General features: G+C 32.2%; 1 protein-coding gene and 1 pseudogene across 13 annotated transcripts in view; both read right to left on the bottom strand.

Moving 5' to 3' along the window:
* LOC116137223 overlaps positions 1 to 12,580 on the bottom strand; it is a 52,980-nt pseudogene extending 40,400 nt beyond the window's left edge.
* A 2,496-nt stretch (positions 12,581 to 15,076) lies between these two features.
* LOC116137227 (disease resistance protein At4g27190-like) overlaps positions 15,077 to 26,706 on the bottom strand; it is a 90,023-nt gene continuing 78,393 nt past the window's right edge. For 11 of the 13 annotated variants that reach the window (XM_031422905.1, XM_031422901.1, XM_031422904.1 and 8 more), the window contains 2 exons: positions 17,146 to 17,337; positions 16,609 to 16,708 (listed from right to left, as the gene is read on the bottom strand). In XM_031422905.1, the coding sequence (XP_031278765.1) occupies positions 17,170 to 17,337 (168 nt within the window). In that variant the 3' untranslated portion in view covers positions 16,609 to 16,708; positions 17,146 to 17,169. Of the gene's footprint in view, positions 15,177 to 16,608; positions 16,709 to 17,145; positions 17,338 to 26,706 lie in introns of those variants that run through there. The other 2 variants (XM_031422896.1, XM_031422907.1) reach the window with 2 other exon arrangements.

Raw genomic sequence — 26,706 nt, forward strand, 5'->3', positions numbered from 1 at the left:
GTGTTTTATTGTAGAGGGTGTTTAGCTAAATTAATAAATATAAGGGTGTTTTCCCATTTTCAAGCATATTCTCGTAATACAACCGAACTACTGTTTCAAAATATTACTCAAATACTGTACCACACACACCCTATGAATGATATACTGTAAAATAATGTGATCATTTTTTAAATTCAAAATTCAAAGTCTGATTTTTTTTTTTTTATATTCATTAGTACATTTGCAAAATGCATATTAAGATTTCAGTTAACTATATAAATCTTATAGTATAAAGAGATTTTTTTTGTTTTTTAAAATAGGTCTTCGTAATATTATTTAATAAGAAAGAATCAATGTAATGACAATACTTAGATTTACATATGGTAATAATGTAAAAGATTGCCAAAAGATTTGAGGACAAAATGGAGGCAAAGTGATACAGTTATATAGTAAATCTGAAGAAAAATCATATAAATACTCATTAGAATAATTAAATCGTTTAATTCCATGAGTATACATAACATTTATAAAACCCAATTATATTTTTTTTCTTTCGCTCAAGTTTTGGGTTAAATACAAAAAAATAGTAACTAACAATATTCATATAAGATGTGATCGAAACTATTTGTATTATTATATATATTTGTAAAGCAATGGGTCCCTCATTTTCTATGAAATTCCGACAAAATGCGTTGATTTGAAGAATGCTACTAAATATTACCTAAGCGAATGAAATAGAAAAAAAAGAACAAATGTGCTTACTTTCTTGAGTAGTAGAGATGGCTTCATAACTTCTTGTAACTTTCCCTAAATAAATATTGCCACAAAATCCTCAAACAAGCTGCAATGATAGACAACACACTAGCTAATCAAAATTTGAATAAAGAATCTCAATCGCATGGAGGGTGTTATGCCACACCAAGTGTTTATATATCTTATCTCATCCTTAATCTTTAATTTTTCCTTTTCTTTCTTAGAATATAAGTTAAATATTTGAAAGTAGAATAATTACATATCTAGCTTAGCAAAACCAGAAACAATAGTATTAAAGTAATAAATAGTTTCCGTCAAATCTTAGAAATCTCCTAAATATTGGAAGGTTGTAACCTAGAAAAAGACCTCACTTTGAGACTTGAAACTTTGTTACCTGCTACGAGCATAACACGAGTGAACATACCATTAATGACACAATAGAACATTTAAGAAATATTCAATATACAATCTTGGTATATGAAGAATAACAATTATGTTTCTTCTATAATAAATTTTTGTATTTATATGTCAATGAGTACTAATTAGGATACAATGAGTTTATAAAACCATCACTAACCTTACAAAATAGATGAATATGCTATATATCTTGAAAACTCACCTCAGCAGTAGATACCATGGTCATATATTTTGCAAAATCCCTATCACTTACAAGCTTGAGAATGTTGAGGCTCACAATTTGCAAAGCCTACGTTCATACAAGTAATAAACAGACATTTTTAGTCCAGCTTTGATAATCACGTTACAAATTCTATCCTTAACTAATTTTGTACATTGGAATTGGTATACAACTAGAAACATTGGAATTGTGGCATGTCCTTGATCTTTAAAGTTTAATTTCTTGGGTGCACTTGCTTCAATTATTGGTTCAGATGTTGTTTAAAGCGGGCCCTTTCAATTTTCTATATGAATGTACGCATGTTGGATAAGATTTCTAATCCGACGTGATATATCAGCTGCTAAGCTCCATTAAAAAACATACTAAGAGATCATGTATTATTAAATATTATGGAAAGCATAAAAGTTATATTTTCCATCCTCTTTGTTGGTAAGCAACGCTCAGTAATACTGCCGGTTGGACACTTAGAACTCCACTTCACTATCCCTTACACCAGTGGCGGACCCAGGATTTTTGCCGCAGAGGGGGGCCCTCCGCTCTGCCACTGTTTGCCAATCAACGTATGAAAACATAAGAAAATAACTCGCCATTCCCAAGGAAACATAAGAAAATTGTTACGTGGAAAAACCTCTTCAATGTGAAACATATAAAAACCACCGGGATATAATCCTAACGATCCCTTTAAATCCATATAATCAAAGAGTTTTACTGATGCTATTTTTGATAAACATGCAAAAATAGCAAATGCACTAGGTCGACAAAGTATACAGTGATAGTAAGATCGTTCCCGACAGGTAGGTTACTAAGTACCGCTTTCCTCTAGTTTAAGTCCTAATTTGAAGCAACAATAAAGTTGGTTGATAAAAAATTAACTACTAAATCAATTAAGAACAATAAATGATGATCACTGAATATAAGCGAAACCGCAGACAACTTACTATTAAACAACATGCAAAAAAAATTTGCTCAGTTGGTGATTTTCACTAGATAGCTAACCCGCATCATAGAATCTATTATCATGTCTATTCTTATTGAACAATTGAATTCCCTAAGTTATAAACATACATTCTCGCTATAATTTTCCTACTTATCCCTATTAAGCTTTCGCACCTGAACAGAATGAAGAGTAGTTAAAGTCTTTTAAGCTTATGAAGATATAGCTCAAGTCTTTTAATCTTTATGATTCTTCTAGATTTCATAAATCGCTAACCTCTCTCCTCTACATCGCTAAAAACTACTCGCTGGTGTTTGCTTAATCGTACTTATTTTTCCAAAGCACATCACAAATCATTTCTCATCTCATTTGTGAACAACACACATTTGAAATGGTAAATCAACATCCAAACGTTATTAAGCAAGAGATAAACACTCATTGATTAATTAAAGACTCAAATAAATTAATTCATATAAATTTGAATCAATTGTATTAAGGTTACATCAAACATCGACTACAACTCAGTTCTACCAAAACAACAACACAAATACAAAACAAACTGCATCAAATTCCATCTTGAACAAACAAGCAAAGTGGGACGAATCTTCTCTAATTTGAAGCCCAAATCTCAATACTTCTTCTTCACAAGCTGCCTTCCATGACGAACCAGTGCCTTTTTTCTTACGTTTTTGGCAATTATTCACCGGCTTTCACTTACAGGACAAGCCCTAGCAAGCCAAATCACGTCGTTTTTATTTTCACATCTGACGATTTCCGCTGCAGCTCAGAAGGCTTTTTTCTTGCCGTCAGAGAGAATCTTTCGAGCCAAAATTTGCAGCATGACAAGAGTCTTACTATGTTGAAATGTATTAAAAATATGGACATTGTATCGCCTTTAATTAATGTTTTCTACTCGTTTAGATCAGAACACGGGTCCGAGGATCTCCAGCTCAAGTTATGGTAGAAATACTAAGCACTCCAAGAGACGTGTTTCCTTTCGTGATTATCCAATGTACTGTTCACAACTTCAAGCCAAGTTTCTTCAACCTTTTCCCAGTCAGAATTAGAAAAGACAACCGCAAACAATGAAGTTGTAAGCTCCTGCTCTCTTAGCTTTCTAAGGGTAGCTTCTAAATCAGTCATTCTGAGTGTTCCAAGCTCAAGTTAATATGTTTAGCGCGTCTCAAAAACTGTCATTCTATACTCAAAATCATCTTTTAGCCTCCAGCCGGAGGATAGATGTAGATAAAATTAGGTAGCATTATGGCCATTTGTATGAGAATTATCCTAAATCCTATCGAGATTCAATCACAAAATCATAGGGAAAGAAATATGTATACTCATTGTACATAGCGCCGCGAAATTCCCAAAATATTCTACATAAATTGTATAGAATTTCAAATCACAACTCTATAGTTCGCTCTGGAATAAAATACACCAAAGATTTACAAAAATATGGATCAATCCCTCCAAATCCTGTAATCGTAAAAGGGAAGGGAAGTTTGAATTGAGAAAGAAAACTTGAATATAAAAAAGAGTAACACCTACTTTTTCTCTTTTTTTTTACCTTTTAAAAAACTTCGCAAATTTTTTTTAAAAGTTTGAGGGCGAGCCGCCACCCCAAAGGGCCTGGGTCCGCCCCTGCCTTACACATACCATTTCAAGTGAAATATACCCTCACACACAATCAAACTAACAACACCAACTGATTTACTTTTCCCTACCTTCAATTTTATTAGATACCTAATAAACAAATCACTGAAATTATTGAAATAAATCAAAAATTGATAAAATATAGGTTTGATAAGGTTAAATCAGAAAGATAAACATTAGCAAAGTAAGTTTTCTAGTGATTAATCAATTTTCCAGATGATGTTCAAATGATTGTAAGTATCATATTGAACATGAAAATTAACTTCAGATCGTTAGATATTTGCAAAATCTCTTATCTATTTGTGTTTGACGATGACTATAAAATGGAAAATTAATTGTAATAAGGTATACTTGAAAGATCTCCAAATTTGATTTTTTTTTTTTTCCACCCTTAAAAGGTGGTAAAAAAGTTGTTTTCGCTGTAGTAAACAATGTCATAAGAGAGCTAATTCTAAAGCCATGTCACAATTTAATCTTAACTTCAACATTAGGAATTATGTAAATTAAACATTTGAAAGCATTAAATATCATAAGAGAGTTCAATGTGGAAGCAATACCTTGTCTTGAGAAGCAGAACTAGACTTGAAAATAATGAACTACCTAATTGATTTGAAGATTAAAAGGGTTAGATTTTGTATTGACAGATATGCCCAAAAATAAATTTAATGTTTTTTTTTAAACTGATTTTTAATCCAAAATCTTACTAATTTTACACAATCACTATAGTAACACTTAATTATAGTAATGTTTATCTAAAACAAATGAACGAAAAGAAAGAAAAGGTTGCTTACTTTTGAATCACTTTCTCCTCGAGTAAGAGTGGCTTCAGTATTCTTAGAACTTCACTGAGATAAATATCGCCACACAATCTAAACAAGCTGCAAACGTAAACACAAACTATCTATCAAAACTTTATGAATAATGAATTCTAATCGGCCATTGAGGTGTTAGCAGAAACAAGGTGTTTTTATATCTTATCATGTACTTAATCTTTTAGGTTTCCCTTTTTTCTTTTTTCCTCTCAAATGTAATTAAAATAATTGAAGTGAAGGAATGACATATTTTAATTGGTCTCCCACAAATCAAAAGACAAATTCTCGAAGCTTATGCTATTCAAGGTAATTATTTTATTCTATATTTTTGGAAGTGTAGACAATAGTAAGTATTATCTAAATATAGATGATGATATATATCTTGAAAGCTCACCTCAATGTAGATCTGATATTCAGATATTTGCGAGAACTCTATCACTTCCGAGCTTGGAGAAGGTGTGTCACATTTGCAAACTCGCTTCATTATGAAGCAAAGGAAGTGAGAACCACACATTTTTAGTTCCAACTCTGATCGATCAACATTACAATTTCTTATCCTTTGATTAATTTGAATTTTGAGTTGGTATAACAGCATTATAATTGGTACACTTATTCTATTATTGTTTCAAAGGTGGTTTTAAAGTATGGCCTGTTTTTTAAGCATCTTTTTATCTTTTTATATGTTGAGATAAGATGCTAAACTCCATTCAACAACATAATAGAAATAAATTATGTTAAGATATATTTAAAAATATTAAAGTTAGTATTCATACCTATACCTGGTGTGTAAGCAAAATATCATACATCCTGTTGTGCTTCAATTTTTTTCACATTTTTTTCATTTTTATTTTTTTTTTTTTTTATTTAGGGATGCGAATTAATGAATTTAGAAAGAAATCAAAATCCGTAAAATGAGTGATAGGGCAAAATTAGAAATATAAACAGTACAAAGATAGTATTTTGACAGATAATTAATCAATTTTCTAGATATGTCCAAAGATTCTCAAGCAATCTATGAATGGAAAATTTTAACTCCGAAATTCACCTAATCTGGTACTTTTATATCTCATAAATTTTGCAAAATCTAATTCACCTATGAGCAAATGAAGATTAATGAACACAAAAAAAATATAAATCACTTCCAATCTAAGATCATTAATTTAAAACCAAAAGTAAGCTCAATAGATCAAAATGAAGATCCAAAGACCGAGAGTGAACCTTCTTTACTGTAAGCATTATATCCTTAAATATGAAGCAAAAAATACTTTCTTGGAGATCAAATACTATAGAGTGGTGCTGTAAGTCCAAAGATTCACAACATTTTCATATATTTCAAAATCTCTAAACCTAAGATTATATATATATATATAATATATATTGATATGAAATTAATTAACATCTTGCAAGATCGAAAAGTGATTCATTACCTCACACACATAGACTTTCAGTTGACTATCCCTTAGCTCAAGATTTAGATCAATAATTATCTTCAGAGAATCAAATAATAGTAAAGTAGTGCTGCAAGTAGATAATAACGAAACCAGAAGTATCAACTACACCAAAATCTCAACCAACTAAAAGCAGTAGCAAAAGCAATTATTGTTCGTTACAAGATCGTACCGAATGGGTTGATGGATCAATGTTTCCTGATTGAAAGTCTACTATTGAAAATGAACTGAAACCTCGCCTTGTAACTTTAGATCACAAAAACTGTGTTGCCGATGGTGATAAATGAGAACGTGTACTTGTAAAGTAGTCCAACTTCAGAGTAATTAAAAAGCTTATTTTCCCATTCCTCTCAACACGTATGCTCTGCTTTTGTAAGTGAATCAATGACCCACCATGTCTGTAGACTATTGACTTATCAAATTAAAAGAAAGATTAGCGACACTGGAGTTGCAGGGAAAGTTACAATTAAAACAAGATCGATTTTTTTTTTTTTTTTATTTGTTAATTTTATGGTAAATTATATATATAATGAGCTTCTTTTATATCCTTTTTGAGGAGATGACCCACCATTCGCGCCACAACCCCTATTTTTCAATGCACAAAAGTTAAGACACCCTGAAGCTAATAATTTCCCCCTATTTTCTTTAGCGAATGGCCCCCATGTCTGCCACGATTTGATGTACCAATGGGAGAGAAAGATCAAACTTATCATCATTCGAGTATTCAATATACAATTCCTTTTACTGTTTCTCTTTTATACATATTATAACTTGTCTCAAATCATATGATATTTTTGCATATGGGGTGTGGTGTGCATCTTCGAAAATTCATTCAATTGGCAAACACATCAACCATTCTGTTATAACAAGCAGTCAAACTCAGTTCATAAAGCACTTGAAAAATTATATATATTATTTTCAATTTTAGGAAGCTAAAAAATGGTTTATCATAAAAATTGGGTCAATATCCATCTAGACACTGCCTATTAGTCTTCATTACCCCAAGGGTTTGGCTTACGGTCAAAGAGGTTTACTCTTTTTTCTTGAATTTTTGGTTCAATTTAGGTTCAAATCTTTGGATTACTTACCCAATACATTTATGACTTACTTAGTTCTTTGGACTTGTAAGTGTTCAATGAATCCTGAGGATTAGTTGAGTACGACAAGCTAGCCTCGACATTCGGTTACCAAAATATATATATATATATTGTTCTTGATTCTCTTGTGAAAACAAGAAGTGAAGCAAGCACTAGTACAATTCATGGAGACAACGAGGATGCATAAGTCCGAATTGGGGTTGGAAACGGATTGAAATGGGTTGGCCAAAAATTATATTCTTTTGTAAGGCATACGTCAGCCAAAAAATTGTACTCAATTTTGTGTACCTTTCCCCATGTCTTTTTTTAATTATTTGTTAGTTTTTATTCATTCAAATCCTCTATTCGGATTATATAGATCTCATAACACCTTTGATTACCAAAAGTTTTGAAATGTAAAATGAACCAATGACAACTTGTCCTTCATGCAATAATAGTTGAAGTTGTATTCTAGTAACCATGGTTGGCCGATGAATGTCATGGTTGTAACTGAAGGGTAAAACATAATTTAATTTAACTATTAATATTTTAATTTAATAATTATTAAATAATATTAAATTTTAAATTTTTTAGGGTTAAATAGAAAAAATATTTGAAACAAGGGAAAAGTGGGTATTTTTCGCGCAACGCAAACTAAATGTTCCTGAATGGGCATCCTTTCCCATCATTATATAATATATATATAGATATAATATAATATATATATAAATAACCTCTTCATAACATGCAAATTTATGCCTTTTCACCTTAGTAATTAGATATTTGTAAAATCTCTCACCTTCTCAGTACTAAATATATCATCATCAGTCTGGCAAGTAAATGTAAAATGAAGCAGTTAAAAGTAGAAATATCGTGTCCACAAATAAAGTAAATTATTAATCAAGTTTAAAGATCATAAATCGATGTTTTTCCTTGGAAATGGAACCGCTCGTAACTTTAGCTCCTCACTGATCTCTATCATATTATATCATATAAGTCCAACTTCAGATAAATATGCCTTGAAAGTTGGTCCTGCCTTTTCTAAGTGGAAACATATCCACCAATTCTGCAAAAACTTCAGTATTAAATTATAGTCCGAATTACAGTTTTTCACCTTTCTTTTCTTAAATTATTCTCACCCCTCGTTTCAAAACTTCTGCCTTAGTTTGAGAAAATATCAAATTAAACCTTTTTTTTTTTTTTTTTTAAGTCTCCATTTATGATTGACCACTTTGACCACTGAAATACTTATTTTATCCTCATTAAAAATTATCATATTATTTATGGTTAGCCTATTGTAACATAAATTATTGACTTAAAATGACCATAAACTAACCACCCTTGTCTAATCTAATCTAATTGTTCATATAAATTGAGAAAAAAAGTTTACCATAACTTACACTCAATTTTTCACCACTCTACAAATTGATTGCTATTTGGTAACAAAAGAGAAACCTTCAATCATTGTAACGTACACGCATAGGATTGAATTAAACAAAACACCATGAAACTCTTGATATAAAACCAAAAACAAATGCAAGCTATAAAGCACCCCAAGAAATTCTTTTTTTTTTTTTTTTTTTTTTAGGTATGGTAATTTCCCTGGTACAACTCAAACTCACATCAGACGTTTTCAACCAGCGCCCCTCTATCCATCAGCACAAATGGTGGTTCACCCCAAAAATTCCTCAATCTTAATCTTACCTAAAAACCTAAGTAATTTCTTCCAAAATTCTCATTAAACTTTCATATATGTTGAATGAAAGAAAATTCTTCTTTACAATACTACATCAATAAACCCAGTTTTTGCGCATAACAAATACTTAATTCTCAATTACGCATAAAAATATCAATGTCTATGATGAATCCATGTTTTTCTCTTTCAAAAACAAGTTCAATACTTTTTGAAATCTCTTTAAAGTAACTAGTTTTCTTGAAGTTTTTGCGGGAATATCAACATGTTCAGCCAAAAATACAAAATTTATTTGCTCTTTGGGAGTGGTTTTTTTCTTTTGGATTAATTTGCTCTTCAAGATTATTTTATTATTTATTTTATTTTTTTGGGATTTTGTTGTTGAATGAGAAGAAAAAGTTTGATTTCCTTTAAGATTTTTGAAAAATCTAGTGTGAGTTATGTGTAAACTGGTTATGCTCAAATTCACAAAATCCTTGATAGATTTAGATGAAGCTTACTTGCAGTTTGTACTTTCTTTCTCATTTTGTCCTTTTGTTTGCCCTCTATTTGAAACTCTGAAAATGGTTCTTATTCAATATTATTACTGGGTCAGTTTTATTTGTAATTGGTCAAATAATCCAATCAAAGGTTTTATTGTCAAAATTATTATGTGCTACTAGAAGTCTTTTACCTAATTAATCACCTATTATAATGTTTATTTAAAAATATATCTTACTAAATAGTCGAATGAATGTATGATACATTAATTGCTATCGGCTAGAAGACTTTTTGTCAATTTTTTCATAATAATTGGAAAAAATAAGGAGCCCAATACCCCCCATTCAGAAAAATGGAAGCAATTATTCCTCAACATTGAGAAGTATCTATAAGCCGTACATCAAAGCATTACTCCTTATCTTGCATATAACAGTAATTAACTTTTGATTTTGTAATAATCGCATAATATAAGATCAACAGCACTAATATTTGCAAATTCCAAGGTAACATAAAACGTTTATTATTCTTCAGCAAGCCAGTGAATTCTGATGTCAAAGAGTTCACTGAAACAAAATGGGTCGGTTTACGACGGTTTCTCAAATGCTTACTGTTATCTATATTCCTGAAAATTAGCATGGCCCGTTGCTTGAGCATGCTCCACAGCCTCCTACAATTATGTAAAAGAAGCATCATCGTAACAAGCATAAGAATTTGAAATCTTGATGGAAAGAAAGACTAAGAACATGAGAAAACTGGCATGGCACATTCACATATGTACCATGGATTTTTTCAGCTTTATTATGTAATTTTACTATCTTAAGGTCAACACATTGCATAGATAAAAATACCTTCTGGCCAATGACCCATTTGCTACTCACACGAAGTGAATTGCAGTTCCTGTACTCTTTTTGAACAATGTATAAGGTCAACACAGTTGCATAGATAAAATACCTTCTGGCAATGACCATTTGGCATACTCCACAACGCAAAGTGAAGTTGCAGTGTCCGTGTAACTCCTTTTCCTGGGAAATAGCAACACAATGTATTAGGTTAGAGTAACAATGAAAGTAAACTGCTTCAGAATGCTAAATACATAGAAATAATAAAATGAAAAAAAAGATTTCTAAGATCTGGAAATCTCTCTCACAACAGACAGCTAGAAACCACAATGCATAATAACATTTGAACTATAATCCAGTTCTTGTGCAGTCACATTTCGTTTTGAGATATGACATTTAAAATTTTAAAGAATTGATCATTAAAGTAGGACTTGATAGATCCTTAAATACTACCTTTGTTGCTCCTTAACAAAATTATGAGCAAGTCCCTCAGCTGGCCCAATGGTCCTGTCTTCCGCACAGCAAATATAGTCTGATCAAACTCCTCCGGAGCTCCCTCAAATGGAGACTCTGTTGATACACCATATCTCAGTCAAGCACACGAGTGAATAGATAAAACATTAAGACTAGCACCACACAATTCTTAAACAAATGGTGGCAGCAAATATGCAAAATATTCCTCTCTTTGCAAATCTTTTGCGGTACATGCAAATATGTAATAACTATTGGTTAAAATAGGGTTGGGAAGTAACTTAAGCAAGAGGAATTCACCACCCATTACAAATTTCTAAAGTATTTATAAATGCAAGTTTTAGTTATGACATTTTTTAACTTTTGGGCCACCAGCCCACATATCTAGCTACATCCATAAACTGATTGATTCTCCTTGACCAGGAGTTCTTACAGCATTGATGGAGATGTCGGCTTTCTATATGAGCTATAATAATACATTATTGACCATATCATCAATTAAAACATAAAAGAAAATTAATTTTATTTGAAGGAATGGATCATAAGGTTTCATACAGCTAAAGCATCATAATGAAGCCCGTCATAGATCAGCTAACTCTTTCAGAATACTTCTTTTCCTGTCAATAGAACATAAAAGGAAAAAGAGAAGAAAAATTTAGTAATGCAAATTTGCGGAATCGATGAAACGATGCGAATATTTGTAACCTGGCCAATAAATCACATCTAGTGTTCTGAATATCATATGCTGCAATTTCACGTCCATAAATCCGCTAATATGGAGAGTTCAATGGCACCTTCAAGTAAACAAATAACACGTCAGTACAACTAATCAACAAGTGACCAAAATAACATACAACGTGATTGTGACACAAAACACACGGGGCCCAACAAATTCACTGAAATGAAGTGCATATGCAATCTATTGAAACTTCTTTTGAGCAAAGAACCACCAGACCTAATTTTAGAATAAATTGAGAACTGCAGAGAATATAGGAAATTCATATAAAGCACCCAATGTCCCTTCAGTTTGTTTATCATGATAAGAGAAAAATAACATTTTCAATTATCGGCTGAGCCAACTGCAAAATAAGTCAAAAGGTCATCGCCTAAACCAACCACACAACACATACTATTCATGCGTGATTCTTTACAAGGGAATGGTATTATCCATTTCTAGTCCCTTTTTTAGTCCACCAAACCTAATGCCTCTTATGGTCGAAAATTGTTTTAATTTGGGTTAACATGAGAAATTTGATAGTTGGAGTTGCTATACTAGTAAGTTTAGCACCATCAAATAGTCTAGCATGCTTTAATTAGATGTCAACTAATCCATTACTCTTAGGATGATTCAGTGGAGCCAACTGAAAAATCAAAAGAAATTTCAATCAACACAAGCAATAGCCATACTCTATGTTTTCAACTTTTAAGATATTTGAGTTACGTTTGGAATTTCCACAACCAGGTGGATACTCTGCTCATCATTAAATTAAAAGCTACAAGAAAAAAACAAAAATGAAGAAACTAAAATACAGCGGTAATCTTTCTTTTTTCGGTGAAAACCGAAGCGTTCGATCTGGTGGAAGGCTCTGAAGGGAACTCTGCAATTTCATCTTGCTTGCCCTTTTCAATGCCTGCGGAACCAATTATTTGAAGCATATGAAATCAAAATGTCATAATAAGCTTTTTGTGACATTATACAAAACAAGAAGTGAAAAAATGTCTCTTCTCTTGTACATAATGCCCTGTTTCTTGAAAAGCAGGAGAAGTAACAATGTCTTGGAAAGAGGATACTGATTGCTGCTCATGGTCGGGTATCGAGTCACTTGAGATACTTTAACCGGTCTGTCATTGCAATGGCGTCGACCTTAGTTGTGCCTGGTTTCATGGTAACTTCCCTTCCACAGCAGCCTCTTCTCCATCACCAACCAAGGTTCATCTCTTTTTGCTAAGGGATTGGGCTGGGGAGATTTTGTGGACTACGAATGAACGGCCTTTTTCCTTGTTGATGCCTGGGCTTGGCTTGGCTCTCGGTTCGGCAGGGTATTCTCTTTTGGGCTTGAAGTGTTTGATTTCTGTATATTCTTTGAGCCTTCTTGTGTAGGCCGGTTTTTCATATTGTTTATTTGAGAGTAATTCATTGCAAGCCATTTATTGAATGACAATAAACTTGATGGCTCTACTCCAATTAGTTATTAAGAGAATTTGTACAGATGCCTTAAATATTAGTTTATACCTAAACGATCAATATCACACCCAATTTTGAGAGGCTGGAAGTGAAAGATAACATTATGATTAAAAATCTGAATGGCCCATTGGTGTTTTAGCGCACACTCAAGTCCTAAATATATTGAGTGGCGATTTAGATATAGTCTAGCACAATCAGAAGAAAAAACAGTAGGAAAAGTACTTTAGAAATGCCCTCAATTTTGTGAGTTGTGATTTGAATTTTGTAACCTTACAAAGGCAAACCATCTTTATTGAAATTTCATTGGAATGATCATGATGAACATTACTTAATTTAATTTCTTTATTAATAGAGAGATTCACAATTAATTACTTAAGGGAAATTTCAATGATAGGAACAAAAGATGTTGAATGATATGAACTTTCTTCATTTTAAAGATGAAATAGGATAGACAAGCCTTGGGGAAAAATGGGTTGTGTTTGGGAATCTCAGCTAGATTTATAATATGTAGGAGCTGCTTTGTTTTTTTGTACCTCAATTATGTAAGATTGTATTACAATAATCCAATGATTCATGTTTACTTTGTGATTTCAACCGAGAAATCATTACTGTTGGCCTTGGCATAAGCACTTAATATATTGTTTTTGGCCCTTTAGCTATCTGTTTTAGGTTGTTGAATTAAAAGTTATTAACGGAGGAAAACAAACAATGCCCACTGATTAGCCTTTGTCTTTGGAGAAAACGTTTTCTACAAAAACTACATTTCAAACATATATTGAAAAACTATTGTATTCACACAACTCTTTTCCCGTTTCCCACGCATGCATGGAGCTGAAGCCCAAGCTCATCAACTTCAATTAATGGGCGGTAAATAGTTAGTTAATTTGGTCGTAATTAGTTAGAGGGAAGAAAATGTCACAATCCACATGAAGCGCATTTAAAAAGTTTGGGCTTATAAGAGGGGACCCCTCCACCTAATAGGTTACCTTTTGGATATTGGAATGTTGATTTTTTTTCAATAAACTTCTGGTGAAATCCTCGAGTATGTCAGTTGAATTTTTTTGTCATTTGAACTTATCCAATACCATTTGACTGGAAATTCCTTCGGCACTCAACTTCAAAGCTCTGATGCATCCTCTTATACCAACATGAATTTTGTGGATTTCCGCTTCCAAAGAACTGTACAGAGATTGTTCGACACCAGAGCTTAAAAAATAGAGATCAAAAGATGGTAATGAACAAGAAGCGGATTGTTCAATGTGACAGTGCACTAGGATTTGTGATGGGCTCTGGGGTATAATAGGTCTTTCAATTGTTAGCAGAAGATGGAGGTACAAAACCAATACAAAAGTTGGATGAGAGAATATTACTAAGATGCATAATTGAACCAGATTAAAAGCATTACTCCGTATTCTTGCATATAAGGTAATTAACTTTTGATTTTGTACATAATTCCAGAATAAAAGTAGTACATCTTTTCAATCATACAGCACAATATTTCTACAACAATTCCAAAGGTAACATAAAACGTTTATTGGTTCTTCAGCAGCCAGTGAATTCTGATGTCAAAGAGTCTTACTGCTATCTATATTCCTGAAAATTAACATGGCCCGTCGCATGCTCCACAGCCTCCTGTACAATTATGTAAATAAGCATCATCAGTAAAAGCATAAGATTTGTAAATCATGATGAGAAAAAAGAACTAGAGATGGAGAAACTGGCATGGCACATTCGCACATGTACCATGGATTTTTTCAGCTTTATTTTTTTATTTTATATTTTAAGGTCAACACAGTTAGCATAGATAAGAAATAACCTTCTGGCCAATGAAGCCAATTTGGCATACTCCACAACGCAAAGTGAAGTTGGCAGTGTCCGTGTAATCCTTTTCCTGGGAAATAGCAAACACAAGTATTACGTGTGTTAACAATGAAGAGTAAACTGCTTCAGAATGCTAAATCTAAATAATAAATGAAAAAAAAGATTTCCACATCTGGAAATCTATCTCACAATGGACAGCTAGAAACCACAATGCTATAACATTTCTTGTGCAGTCACATTTCGTTTTGAGATATGAACATTTACAAAATTTTAAAGAATTGACTTAAGTCTTAACACAAATTATGAGCAAGTCCCTCAGCTGCAATGGTCCTGTCCTTCCGTACAGCAAATATGGTCTGATCAAACTCCTCCAGAGCTCCCTCAAATGGAGACATCTGTTCATACACCATATCTCAGTCAATCACACATGAGTTGAATAGATAAACATTAAGAGTAAGCACCAACAAATTCTTAAACAAATGGTGGCAGCAATATGCAAAAACATTTCTCTTGTGCAATCTTTTTGGCGGTATATGCAAATATGTAATATAACATATGGTAAAATTGGTTTGAGGGAAGTAACTTAGCAAGAGGATCACCACCACCATCAAAATTTCTAACACGTATTTATTCTTAGGATTCAGTGGAGCCAATGAAACATCAAAAGAAATTTCAATCACAGAAGCATATAGCCATACTCTATGTTTTGAACTTTTAAGATATGTGATTTTTCTATAAATAATTTTACAGCCCTGGAGACAGTAAACTGTTCTTCACCAAACAGAATACAATATGATGCTGTTAACGGTGTAAGTATCTTCGGGGATGCATTGCTTGTAATGAAAGGTAAAGTGATGGAATATAATACAATTTTAAATTTGGTAAGAAGCATTGACTTGTCCAACAATAAGCTATCAGGAGAAATTCCGATGGAAATGACAAATCTTAAAGTCTTGCAATCCTTAATTTTATCTCATAATTTTTTTCACGGCATAATTCTGAGTGGGGCAATCGGATCATTGGAATCTGTTGATTTTTCTTCAAATCAACTTCACGGTGAAATCCCTGGTATGTCAAGTTTGATTTTTTTGGGTCATTTGAACTTATCCAATAACCACTTGACTGGGAAAATTCCTTCGGGCACTCAACTTCGAAGCTTTGATGCATCCTCCTATATCAACAATGAACTTTGTAGATTTCCGCTTCCAAAGAACCGTACAGAGATTGTTCCAACACCAGATCTTGAAAATAGTGGATCAAAAGATGGTAATCAAACTTGAAGTGGATTGGTTCAATGTGAGCATGACACTAGGATTTCTTAAGGGCCTTTGGAGCATAATAGGTCCTTCAATTGTTAACAGAAGATGGAGATACAAGTACTGCCACTTCTTGGATTTTTTGGCCTACAAATTTGGTTGTGTTTTGAGAAAATGTTGCTCGAAATTTTTTTTTTTTTTTAATGCGTTCATGATTCATGAATGAAGTTTTACAATAATAAAGGGGGCTTATTTTGGTTGAACTTAAGAACCAATATAAAAGTTGGTTTTGGTTAGAGAGAATATTATGAAGATGCATAATTAAACCATTTTTTTTTTCAGCTTTTTTAATTTTTTTAATTTTACTATTTTAAGGTCAACACAGTTAGCATAGATAAGAAATAACCTTCTGGCCAATGACCCCAATTTGGCATACTCCACAACGCAAAGTGAAGTTGGCAGTGTCCGTGTAACTCCTTCTGCAGTTCTTGTGCAGTCACATTTCGTTTTGAGATCATTAAAGTAAGACTTGTATAGATCCTTGAATACTACCTTTGTTGCTCCTTAACAAAATTATGAGCAAGTACCTCATCTGGCCCAATGGTGCTGTCCTTCCGTACAGCAAATATTGTCTGATCAAACTCCTCCGGAGCTCCCTCAAATGGAGACATCTGTTCATACACTATATCTCAGTCAATCACACCAGTTGAATAGATAAAACAGTAAGACTAGCACCAACAAATTCTTAAACAAATGGTGGCAGCAAATATGCAAAACATTTCTCTTGTGCAAATCTTTTTGGCGGTAATATAACATATGGTTAAATTGGGTTTGAGGGGAAGTAACTTAAGCAAGAGGAAGTCACCACCACCATCACAAATTTCTAAGACGTATTTATTCTTAGGATGATTCAGTGGAGCCAACTGAAACATCAAAAGAAATTTCAATCAACAGAAGCAATAGCCATACTCTATTTTTTGAACTTTTAAGTTACGTGAGTTACGTTGGGGAATTTCCACAAACAGTTGGTGGATACTCTGCTCATCATTAAAGTAAAAGCTATAAGAATACAACAAAAATGGAGAAAACTAAAATACAGCGATATTACCTGGTTAGCAATCATGAGCATGTTTCAAGTTTCAGTGTTAGTTTCTTCCTCCTGCTGGTTGATACTTTGCTCATTATTTTCTATGTATAGCGGTAAACTTTGTTGTATTTCGTAAAAACTTAAGCATTTGATCTCGATGAAAGGCTCTGAAGGGAACTCTGCAATTTCATCTTGGTTGCCCATTTTCAATGCCTGCGGAACCAATTAATTGAAGCATATGAATTGAGAATGTAATAATAAGCTTTTTGTGACATTAAACAAAGCTAGAAGTCTAAGTGAAAAGACACATGATAGGCAAAAGCCTCGGGAAATAATTTGGTTGTGTTTTTGGGAATCTGCAGCTAGATTTATTATATGTTAGAAGCTGCTTTGTTTTATGTATATGTACCTCAATTAATTTCACAATGTAAAGGAAGTGGCACATCAAGATTTCCAGTCCTGTAATGCCGCATCTCCTATGGCTACCTACACAATTGGCTCAGACTCAATCACCCTCAAAATCTTGGTCACCACTATTTTTTTATGCGCGTTCCTGGTCATTGTGAAGCTGGACATCATGGTGACTCCAAAGTAGTATAAACCAAGCTAAAGAACACTGCTGCTATGACAAAATCATGATCAAACTGACAAGTATAAAACTTGGTGCACAAACACACAAAACCCTTCAAATTAAGCAACAAGAGTAATCAAAAACATAAAAAATGATAATGACGGAGCCGTAAAGATCAGTATCAGTCTCACTCAAACTACAAAACTTCACAACAAGCAAGAAATCACTTCAATCAAATTATTACACAAACCCCACAATAATATTTCATTTAAATTCCTCAAATCAAACACAACACCGATCTCAAACAATAAACAAACCACAAAAAGGTCTCAACCTTTAAACCTCACCTGAAACCCTAACCGATCCAAACACTCTCCGTGGCCACCACTGCTATTCTCCGACCCCTGCAACCGCCAAAGTCCAACAGCAAGCTTCTCGCAGACACAACTCCCGCCGCCTTTTGGTGTTTCCAGCGACTTCTCCGGCCACCCTCATAAACCTCTTCATCCTCAACCTCACCTTCCGATTCCTCTCCTTATCTTCAACCTTTCACTTCAAGAGTGGGGTCTCGGTCGGCTCCGTCAACCGGAGCTCCGGACTTCGTCACCGGTCGGTCTCGGGTTCCGGGTCTTCTTAAGCGTAGGCTAAGATTTGAAGCTGACGTCGGCCTTAGGGTTTTACTTGCAGGAAATGTCGCCGAATAATATGGGTTTTCAGTAATCTCATAGTTGAAACCTGGATTCAGCCTTAAAAAAAAAAAAAAAAAACACAAACACAAACAGACAAGTGAGTTCGAGTTTGATTTTGAGTTTGAGTCTTCGTGTTTTGTGTGTGTGAGTGTGTGCTGTGTCTGATTGTAGACGAGTGAGCGAGCGTTTCTGTTTGTCGGGTAGAGAAATGGAAAAGGACGGCCCAAGGAAAAAAATTCACATGTATTTTTTTTTTTTTTAGGTGTATAATGTACGTATGTAGATATCGCATGTATACGTGTAGGTCAACATAAAACGGTGTCGTGTGGGGGACAAGGACGCGCTTTCTTGGCGACGATGATGTGGATTTGCAGAGAGACATTGTAACTTGTGTCATTTAAAAGTGCTCTTAGGTATGTTAGAGATTTATACGGTGTCGTTTATTCTTTTAATCGTGATAATGGATTGGTTTTAGTGACAAATCTAATCTTTTGAGCAACTGGGAGATTTTCTATCTTTAATGAACCAAGCTTTAAAGTTAATGTCATTAATGGAGTTTAAAAAACTTCTAATTAATTTACTAATTCTAATTGGAATGAAACTAATTAAAAGTTCGGAGTTAACTATAAATATAGTTATGACTTATGAATGAATTGTTATTTGAATTCAAAACTACTCCTTTAAGACATAGGAGTTAATCAGACGTTTAAGAGTTAAACATTATTTTAATCTAAGTCTACAAAGTACATGGATTTATATTACTTAAATACGAGAATTCTAAATATTTTGAAATCGATTGTTAAAGTATGTGATGATTTATTGAACATTAAATTGCACTTTTTTTTTCCTCATTAATATGTCCTTAAAGATTCTACTAACAATGTTAGGTAACATGTACAGAACAAAACCCATCTCAAGAAATTCTCATAAATTCATTCATTTTATTATTGTTTGAGATCTACTCTCCATTATTTAGTCCTTATAAAATGCAATCCGAGGGAGGTTCCACGTGGCCATGGATACAAATATCACGTGGCATTTGATTAGTCTCATCTCAATTGTGTCCTTCATTTTGCAGAACGAAATCTACCCACATGGCCGTGGCATTTTCCTTGGGCTTTAACTTGAAGTTTGTGAAACTTAGAATATTTATTTATAGGTGCGTTTGGTTTATTTTTGATAAAATTTTGAGAATAATATTGGTAGTTGAATAGGAGAGTATTACAAGATAAATTTTAAAAATTTATAAAAAAGTCCCTAGGTTTTGCTAACTAATTAAACACCCTAACATATAAAATAACAAAAACACCTCATCACCCGCAGTGCTAGATTCCTGCCACCACCATCAAATTTAGCCAAAAAATTGCGTTACATACAGACAGTCGGATCTATGTCGTATGCATCGATATGGCCTTTTCCGGCCAAATCCACATGAATCTCGCTAGAAAATGTCAGATCTACGACAGATGTGGTAGTCAATGGCCGAAAAAGGTCAAAGAGTCCATCTGTGGTCATCAGAGACGACCAAAGATATGCCCATCGTTTTCAGTCAACGACGGCCAGATCGGTAAATTACCGGCCATTTTCTGGTCGTGGTGTAGGCCATTATACAGATTTCGGCTACCACCGATGTGGTTGCTAGAATCTGACTATGGGTTGATGGGGTGTTTTTGTTATTTTTAAACTTTTTTAGGGTATTTATGAAATTATAAACTTAAGGGTCAAAAGTGACTAAAAAATATATGAATATTTCTAGATAAATGTGCCAAACAATATTTGAAAATAAATTGAAATATAGGTAGAAATAGGGAGCCAACCGCACCAATCTCTCTCTTTTAATATGGGTAGAATATGGAGAATATTATTATAGAGCCTTTAAATTTACGTAGCTTTAGACATTACTTATAGATCTAGGTTTAATTAATTATCCTTAATTATCCTATCTTTGGCACCAATCTCTCCCTTTTGCGGCTAGTAATCTTAATTAAAAAGCAATTACTTGTCTAATTGTGTCTTTGATATTGCAAGTACAATTAGATTTTGGCCTCCCACTAGTTAGACACTAGAGGGTCAATGCACTAATTGTAATGGCCTTTTTTTTGAAAAAATAATTTTCTTTTTTTTTTTTAACCCTTTTTTCTAATCCACGTGGGCCCAAAAGTTTGTGGGTCCACAGATTTTAGGTGGGGGCCTTAGAAAAGAGTGATGCTATGGGTACTAATGGATGGGTACTATTTGTGTACTAACTAAGCATAGTACCCGTACTATCGCATAGTACGGTACTATGCTTGTAGTTGTACACAAATTAGTACCCATCCATTAGTACCCAAGTATTATCCTTAGAAAATCACCCATTGATTCACTTTTAAGTAGTGTATTGGTGAAAGCATAGAATCAATTGATTGTAAAGAAGTGATTATTAAAGTAAAAATTTTTTTTTGGGAAAATCCTGTAATAGCCTTTTCTTCTATCTCGAGGACAAGATCTATAGCTAATTGCAATAGTAAAAAGGTTTGTCATCAAACCACAAAAGAGAGATAATTATTACAAGGTATTTGTTTATATTAGATTGAATCTTTTTTAATAATATTTTATTTATATTAACTATTAGAAGGTGGGTTTTTTTAATGGAAAATACATATTATTTTGTTATTTTAAGTTTATTTATTTATTTGAACTAAAATAGTGTCAAATAAGTGTGAAATCATGAAATTTGTATTCAAAGAAACAATTGAGATACTCTTTGCTTCTTTGGATAAATATTTCTCAAATAAAAAAAAAAAAATCATCAAATATATTTGTATTTGACAATGATATTTAACAAAGCATGCCCTACAAATATATTTAATAAATACATCCAAATGAAAAATAGTTTGCATTATTGTATTCTTCTGTTCATGCTTCTTCCTTACATCATCTCAAAATTAAGGGCACCCATAAACCACCAAAAAACTTTTTTTTTTAACCCTTTTTAATTTAATTTAAATACTTCGATATTTATATTTATTTATTATATCTTTTTTGGGCTAGTCAAGCCAAGATAACTCATTGAGTGGTTTCCATTATGACATTTGAATGGTCCAAATGTTAAGCGGGGACTAGAGATTATGATCATCATATTTTTATTTAAATATTTTTACGTAGCGAAAAAAGGTAGACAAATTAATCAATTACCCTTATGAAATTCATAAATAATAGTTTAAAATAGAAACAAACAGTCCAATTTCACCTACTTGGACACTTGCAAAAACATGCATTAATTAATTAATAAAGATTTCTCCAAAAGTTGTACATTATTATCTAATATTATGATGCCTTTTTATTATATTTCCTCTAATGTGGACATTAAATGAGCATAGGTTATATTCTACTTCTTGGCCTTTCAATGAGTTCAAAACCCATTGGTGCCCACTCATTATTTTATGTGTGACTATGCCTTATCACTTAGTTATGCTAAAATTGGGCCGGAATAGAGAAGGTATGGGCCACCTTCAATTCTTTCACTTCAGAAATACTGTGTTTACTCACAGTTTTACTACCATCTTACTACATTTATTAAAATTCACATAGTATCCGTACTATGCGTATGGTACCCTACTATCGTTATATTTACAAAGATAGTAAGATGGTTGTAAGATGGTGAGTAAGCATAGCATTACTCCTTTCATTTTGCTCTATGCAGAAATCTCCTACAATCCTACGTACCGTTACCCCAATAGCCATTATTTAGGGTGGAGTAACATTACCCTAGTATTATACGAATGAGTGATGCTATGGTTACTAATGGATGAGTACTAATTTGTGTACTAACTAAAGCATAGTACCCGTACTATGCGCATAGTACGGGTACTATGCTTTAGTTAGTACACAAATTAGTACTCATCCATTAGTACCCAAAGTATTATTCATACGAATTCTTGATTAGAATGGATTGATTAGTAGAATGGTCGGATGAACTTTGGTTGACTTGATACCGTATTTGAGGATAGCGTTAACCTCGACTATCAGGCAGTAGCGGATCCAGGGGTGGGCCAAAATAAAAATTTATTATACATTACTATTTTTTATCCATTAATATTTTTGTTAGGATGGGCCAAATATATAAATTATACATATTAATATTAAAAAAAAAATTTGAGGGTGGGCCAAAAAGGGCTGGATCCGCCACTGCTATCAGGGTTTCTGATTAGTGTCCATAGATATTATTGAATTGACATGGATATGGATATTTCTCTTCTTTTCTTTAAATATTTTCAACTTTGAATTTTCTTAATTCCAATCCAGATAAGAAGTTTCATAAACTGGGCTGTTTTGCTTAAACTGAAAGTGGAATTCATGCTTTTTTTTTTCACTCAAACCTCTTTGTTTCCACAGTTTTGTTCAGATCTTCTTTTTTTGGAAGGAAATGATCTTCTTCAATGGATACCTCCATGGACTCTTTGGCCGAAATCTGCTAATGATCTACTTCTTTTCATTATGCAAATTAAATGAACAACATTCAGGGATGACCAATTTTCCAAGATAGATTTTTGAAGATAAACATGAGAGCAAGCACCTAAACAAGAGTGTTGATGGGATAGTCATATATATACAAAATCCAATTATATATTCAAACAAGAACATCATATATGTTTGTCAAAGTATGCATCAATTATTAATTATTTATTTATATAGTTTAGTCGTTTACTGAAACCATCAAGTTAGTAAGCATGCAATCTTGGATAAGATCAATTCAATATTTCAATTCGTTCATTGCTCATAACTAGTCTTCAACCTAATCTTCCACAATATTACTTCTTGAAATTGACCATTGAGTGAATCACAATATTCCACCTGTCTTCAATCTTCATTAATGGAATATGTTACCTGATAGGGTAAAGTTATGAAAAGACTAAATACCCTTATAATTTTTGTAGGTACCCGAGTAACCCAAGCCATATTTAAGTCTGCTTAATCCTCAGGTCACGGAACATTCTTAATTTCTAATCTTCAGTCACAGAACACCCTATAAACCCAATAGACCAAGTTACTGCATAATTTGACAGATACATTCCTGTAACTCAAACACAAGACTCCTTACATATAACTAACCCTAATGGTTAAATGGTTTGACATACACCACAAGGGGACTGAAACTTTTTCCTACCCAACTTTATTAATAATTTTTCACCCCTAATTTGTTTATATTAACTTTAGGGTTAATATATTAAAAAAATTAAAAATAATGTCAGTTATTAAAATAAAATAAAAAAATGAAAAAAAAAATGCACGTTTCAATTTTCTGCATTGGAGCATTGACATATATTAACCATGAGCTTTGCAATTTTCAATTTGAACATGCGTAAACACGTAGTGCTTTTTGCCAAAATTTGTCTGTACTACATAAGATAGTGGTTGCCCATTGTTACAAATCTGATATCGACTTTTTCTATTTTTTATTTTTTTTATTTTGAAGAATAATAATTCCTGCCAAATAAGATGAAGTTGGTGGCTGCTCAATTTTTCCACTCTTCATCATTGCCTGACAAGGTGGGGCTTTTCATATTCAATCATCAAACTAATTTTTTTTATAAATTTAGTCTAATTAATTAGCATGACTATACGTTGAAGGCCCAACTCTTTTTTTATTTTATTTTATCTTTTATTGCGGAGAGTCTTCCAATCGATTTATATATATCTTAATTAATCTATTAAGATTTAAAATTATTGGATAAAAATTATAGTATACTCTTATTACAATCAGAGAGACTCGAATTCGAAAGATTATGTTAATTTTCATTTTGCTCTTTACCATAAAAAGAACTCGAATTTAGAAAATTATATTAATTTTTTCTTTGTTCTTTCACTATCAAATCACCCAACAATGGTTCATTTTTTTATTTTCTCAATACAAAAATTTGACCAAAACATTCTCTTCACTTATAGTATATATAAACTTTACATGTGACAATTTATTTTATAAACTTATATATATAGTCATATCTCTTACGAATATCTTGATTTGTTTCAAATTTGAATTAGTATAATAGGTTATAAGAACGTGTGTGACATATGTGGAATGATTATGATTTTTATGTTTGTGCATGGTTGAATCAAGCATGTAATTAAGTCAATCTACTATAATTGCACCAAAATTGAATCTATTTTCAGGTCAAACACCAACAGGACTAAGCTGGTTTGATTTGATTTGTTCTAATTCTAACTCACTTAACAATAACCACTTGGACCATACGCTACAAAATTCAATAAATTAATTGATAATTAATAACTCCAGGCATTTTCTTCAACAACTTATCAATAAATAACATCTTTATGATAATTGGGAAAAAAACAAAATTAACGCATGAAGAAGAATATAAAGACAGCTCCTGCCGCCATTGGATATTCTCTACCTACCAAAATTGTAAATATAGTAGGTCTAAAATTGAATTATAACTAATTTTAATTTGACTCTTAATAAGTAAAAATTAACAGCATAGTCATATAATTGACGGATATGGTGTAATCCAAAGGGGTAAATTAAATTAAATAGATAGATTAAATAAAAGAAAAATGATACAGATTTATTATTTTATAATAACAAAACTTGACAATAACCCTATTTATATACGTAACTTAGTGGCATTGCTTAATATAAAAAGTAAAAAAATCTTGGTGATAGATCTATGTTGTTTCTTCTTCTATGAAAGGTGATATAACGACAGGAACGGTGAGTGTAACGGCAATCTCCACCGTTGAAGTGGGTGCCACGTGTAAAAAACCCAATGAAGCAGGTGCAAGATGACATAAAGCTTAGATCAATTCAAGTGAACTAATTTGGACTCACAACTATACATCTTTCCTTATTGATATAAATATTTATATACAATTATATGGCTAGAAAAAATAAAAATAATTATTAATTTTATGTAATTAATTAAAATTGGGTTGTTTTGGAAATTGATTAGTGACGTGAAGGAGTGTTTAATGTTATATGAGGCAACCAACTTAATGACCACCACACCATCCTAAAAAAAAGTGAACATTTTTTTTTAATTTTAATTTATTTTATATTTTAAGGTCTTAATATTAAAATAAACAGGAATCATGGTTTATTAAAATCACAATACATAGATTAATTAATTAATTTGGTTTACTGTTAATTGTTTTCCTTAAGTTTGGGAATCTTTTATTAATATATATAATTCGAATATTTTCTCAAAAAGTAAAAGATAATTACTCGTAAAAATTTCTTACTCATTGTACTTTGAGTTGTACTTTGGATCGTATTTAAATCGTGACTAAATTTTTATAAATCAGATTAAATTAATCAAAAGTTAAAATAAAGCTAATGTTGGTATTATTAGTCAATTTAATTCAAATAAGCTTTAATTATAAAAATAAAATTGGGTATCTTTTATTATTTTTCTACGTCCACATGACATGGAAATGAACCCATTTCTTTATTTTTCAAAATTTCTCATGAAAGGAATCATGGATAAGACTAAACCCATAATGGAGTAATGGTGGTTAATTAGAATTGAAATAATGATTATTATAACGTAAAGAGAAATGGCATCTAAATAAAGATTCCTTTCAACCATTTTGTTCACACCTCGCTTAAAGCTGTAAAGATTCCATCCCCAACCCTTTTCACACCTCAAAACCCGAGCCCTTATTTTATTTTTTTTTTAATTTCAGGCTTGGCTTAGACAAAGTTGATCGACTTCATGGCTTGGTTGTTTTGGGTGCACCGAACACCTGCCTGACTCATGTGACTTGTTTGGAATTGGAAGTGCTTTTAATAGGAATTTTTAGGTTTTATATGAGTTTAGGAGATGATTAATTATTACATTAGTTACTTGAGATTACCAAATACATTATTTTTATTATAGTTTTTGAATGTAGAATAGTTTAGTTGTTTTTAGATGGTTATGACTCTTTATACATTAGAAAATAAAATAAAAATTTTCGACTTATTTTATTTCTTAGAAGTCACGGGTTTAAATTTAATTACTTAGCGCCAAAATTCTCTCCATCACCTGTATTTGAACTTCTGGTCTCTTCTCTACAAAATCTTGGTATTTGATTTCTAGTCGATTTTCAATCATCCACAAGGTTAGGGTTTTATATTCTTAGTTGATTTCTGATTGATTCCGATGGTGAATATTCAATCGATCATCACCATTCGATCTATTAGCTTTCATTCTACAAAAACTCTCTTACTCTAATTCCTGATAACTCATCGAATACCAATTGAAAAAGTAAAGTATATTTTGAATATTAACAGAATATAAAGTGAGATAAGAATTGTGGTAGTTTAAACTTTTTGGATGGTAAGTG

This window comes from Pistacia vera, unplaced genomic scaffold (genome assembly GCF_008641045.1).
Source record: "Pistacia vera cultivar Batoury unplaced genomic scaffold, PisVer_v2 Contig321, whole genome shotgun sequence".
NCBI classification, from domain to species: domain Eukaryota; kingdom Viridiplantae; phylum Streptophyta; class Magnoliopsida; order Sapindales; family Anacardiaceae; genus Pistacia; species Pistacia vera.